The 3,354-nt window shown below is 37.2% G+C and overlaps 1 protein-coding gene across 1 annotated transcript in view; it reads right to left on the bottom strand.

Annotated features, from left to right (window-relative positions):
• Positions 1–3,343, bottom strand: part of LOC121814450 — a gene marked incomplete in the record, with an annotated part of 5,758 nt that extends 2,415 nt beyond the window's left edge. The window contains 3 exon segments of the mRNA XM_042220444.1: positions 1,037–1,121; positions 2,740–2,826; positions 3,187–3,343. Of these exon segments, the coding sequence (XP_042076378.1) occupies positions 1,037–1,121; positions 2,740–2,821 (167 nt within the window).
• Between the last annotated feature and the right edge of the window lie 11 nt (positions 3,344–3,354).

The following is a 3,354-nucleotide window of genomic DNA, read 5'->3' as shown; positions in this document are numbered from 1 at the left end:
CAGGAAACATAGCGAAGGTACAATAATTGCAATTGTTGTAAGTTTGCTGATTTTATTCGAACTTTCAGCTTCAGCGTTCTCTGTAAAATAAAATTTAAAAAGTGAGTCATTTCACTGCAATTCGGTTGGTTCAGATATGCTAATTTCCAACCAACAGCAGTATCTTGTTTTTTTGTTGTTATTATTATTATTAGCTCTATGTTTTCAGAAAAGAAGTCAGAAGTGCTTACACCTGCCCTGTGGTCTCTGAAAAGACCTCAGGCATCTCACAAAATGTTTTTTACCGCTTCATGTCATTCATGTCATTCATGTAAAGTCTGAAACTTGGGAGCTTTATATTTCTACTTTCATACTGTGGTTTGAATGGGAAAAGCATTAATCCTGCCACACAATCTAACATTAAGGTCAATGCACAATTATGAAGGAAATGTCAGTGCAGCCAGAGGTGCTCAGCGCTATTGTGTGTTGGTGAGTTTTCAACTTTCACCTAGAACAGCATTTGAGTAGTGCTCTCACCAGCCGCCTATAAAAGTCCCACAAACTGCAGTTAATCCAGTGTAATCTTTAGAGTAAAAGGGCAGGGACTTGTGTATTTTAGAAAGAAAATAAAAATGGGATAAGCTAAAAAATGCCATTGTTGTCAACCTCTTCTTCTTTACGTGCCCCACCATCAGCCAGCCTCTGCTCCGCCCCCACACTGTATTCAGTCCTGATGGGTGTGTAAGGTATGCTTTTTTGTCTGTTTGGTTGGTTGGTTTTTGTAATCTAAAAACTTCAAAAGCTGATAAACCCACCTATAATCACAAGCTCCCATTCCTGCTCAATGACTCCAGAGTCTGTGGTTATTTCACAAGTGTAGTTTCCTGTGTGACTTTTCTGGGCGCTCTCTATGATTAGTGCATATGATTGGCTTTCTAAGGTGGACATGGTCAGATTCAGGGTGGCAGCAGCAGGAGACCTGCTTAAGGTGACAGAGCTGCTGTTTGAGGCTTTCTGTGGCCTGAAACTAAACAGCTGAGTCCCATTCCTTCTCCATGTCAGTTGAAGGAGGTCACCGATTGTGTTACTGGTACAGTGCAGGGTCACTGTGCTCCCCACCATCCTGGAAGTGCTGTTCGCTTCTTGAAAGACAAAAAAAAAAATCCCTTTATAGGCCTAATTTACTCATTACTTCCATTACATATATAGTATCCTATAGTATACTAAGCTTAGGTTGTGTTTACATTCTGCAGCATCAGTATTTTTGGGGAATAGGACTGCATTTTGGGAAATGTGTTTTCTTTTGTTTTTACATGATTTTAAGTTTTATCAAAAGCGCGTCACAGTTGCTGTAGATGGTTAGCTTTAACTTTGAGCATAAAGAGTAGAAGAACATACAGAGCAGGTCACTGAATGAAGTTAATCCTGGTATATCAGTTAGCTCAGCTGATGCTCCTACGCACTTTCAACTGTTATATCCCATAGGGTACATAATCTCATTGTGTTCAGCTTGACTATCGATGCTGGTTTCTCTTCAAGTCACTTTGCAGCCCACCGTTATGCCAGCTCTGCTTTTTCATCCTTTTTCTGACTTTATCAATATTGAACGCATGTACAGTGCTGTGAAAAAACTATTTGCCCACTTCCTATTTTTTGTATGCTTCAGAGCAGATAACCAAAATACATTTTAAAAATACAGTTTTCAAATGGTGATTCTATTTGTTCAGGAAAAAAGATATCCAAATCTACCTGACTGTAATAAAGTACATTTTAAGGCTTTGGGACTCCAACAAATCACAGTGAGAGCCAGTATCCACAAGTAAATAAACATTAACCTTCCCAAGAGTGGCCAGTCTAACAAAATTACCCCAAGAGAGAATTGACGGCTCAATGAGGAGGTAAAAAAAAACAAAACACACACAGGGTGTCTGAGGTATGAAACCACATCTAAAGAATTTCAGGCCTCACTTGTCTCAGCTAAGGTCAGTATTCATGTTTCAACATTTATAAATAAAAAAAACACCCTAAAAATGTAGTTACATAGCTTCCAATAAACAAAACCTCAAAGGATTATTTCACATTTGACATAAAAAAAACTTGTTGATCAATGAAACTTTTGGGAAATTAATCTGTGGGCTCAAGAGAAAAGAAGTTTTTTTGGAAGGTTTGAGCCTCGGCACATGCGCTATAAACCTGATACAGCATTTCATGAAAAGAACATCATAGCTACAGTAAAACATGGTGGTGGTAGTGTGATGGTCGGAGGCTGCTTTTCTGTTTTCATGAATTCTGCTCTTTAAAAGAAAATGCTTAAAGAGTGTCTGGCCAAGACATGGGTCAAGTTTTGTGCACAGTGATCTGAAAGACGCATTACAAGTTACTGCTGATCGCAGTTCTTGCTGCCAAGGCTGCGCAACAGGGTTTATATTTAGGGAGGAATTACTTCTTAATATCAGGTAGATCTGGATAGGTTACTTCACTTGAGATATAAATCAACATTTAACCGTATTTTGTGACAAATATACAAAAAAGGATACACAGCTTTGTAAAAAGGCAGGCACGTTGCAGAATACAGCCCATCCCAAAAAAACAAAGAACTGAAGTTTAAGTCATAATCCAGATATAAAATTAAGCTTATTTTGCACTATTCATACTTTTTTCCATGTAGCTTCCAGTATAAAAGCAAAAGCTGAAAAAATCAAACTATTAAACTTTTCCATTATATTATACTCATTGTCAAAGCTGTAAAATTAATTTTACCTGCTTGTAAAAATATAGAGACGATGCAACATATGAGAAACAAGATCCTGTTGATTCCCCAATATCTTGACAAGTCTTCCATGCCAGCTTAAAAAAAAAAAGATTTATTTATTTATTTATTCATTTGGAATGTAAATATCTGCAACTGGTATTTTGTTCTCACTGAGTGTCAAAAAGTAAATATCAAGGATGTCCTAAACACAAAGCAACAAAAAACAGGGTCACGCAAAAGAGCAAAATTTTTAAATGCACGAAAACTTTTCGAGCTCTTTTCAGCTGAGAGTTTCTTAATAATTACAAGAAACTGAAGTGCAGTATCAAATCAGTAATCTTTAAATACCCTATGACTGTAATAAAAAGCAATAAACTGCTCATAAGAACGAGAACGGTCACATCCTGTGCAAACCTAAAGGTGGTACAGACTAAATAGCAATACTGTTTTCTTACCGTTGAGTCATATGCTGTTTAATCCTTTTCTCTGCACGGCAACTTTAACAGCTTTGATGTCACACAAGCAGGAAAATTTGATATCTAATAATCATCTTAATTTTAGCGTACAGCTTCTTTGCATGTGTGCCTGCACAGTGGACATACATGCATAGTATTAAGACCAAT

The sequence above is a fragment of the Haplochromis burtoni genome, unplaced genomic scaffold (genome assembly GCF_018398535.1).
Source record: "Haplochromis burtoni strain Fernald_Lab_line unplaced genomic scaffold, NCSU_Asbu1 Contig_48, whole genome shotgun sequence".
NCBI lineage: Eukaryota > Metazoa > Chordata > Actinopteri > Cichliformes > Cichlidae > Haplochromis > Haplochromis burtoni.
The sequence above is the reverse complement of the archived record's forward strand: the minus strand, read 5'-3'. Positions and strand labels throughout refer to the sequence as shown.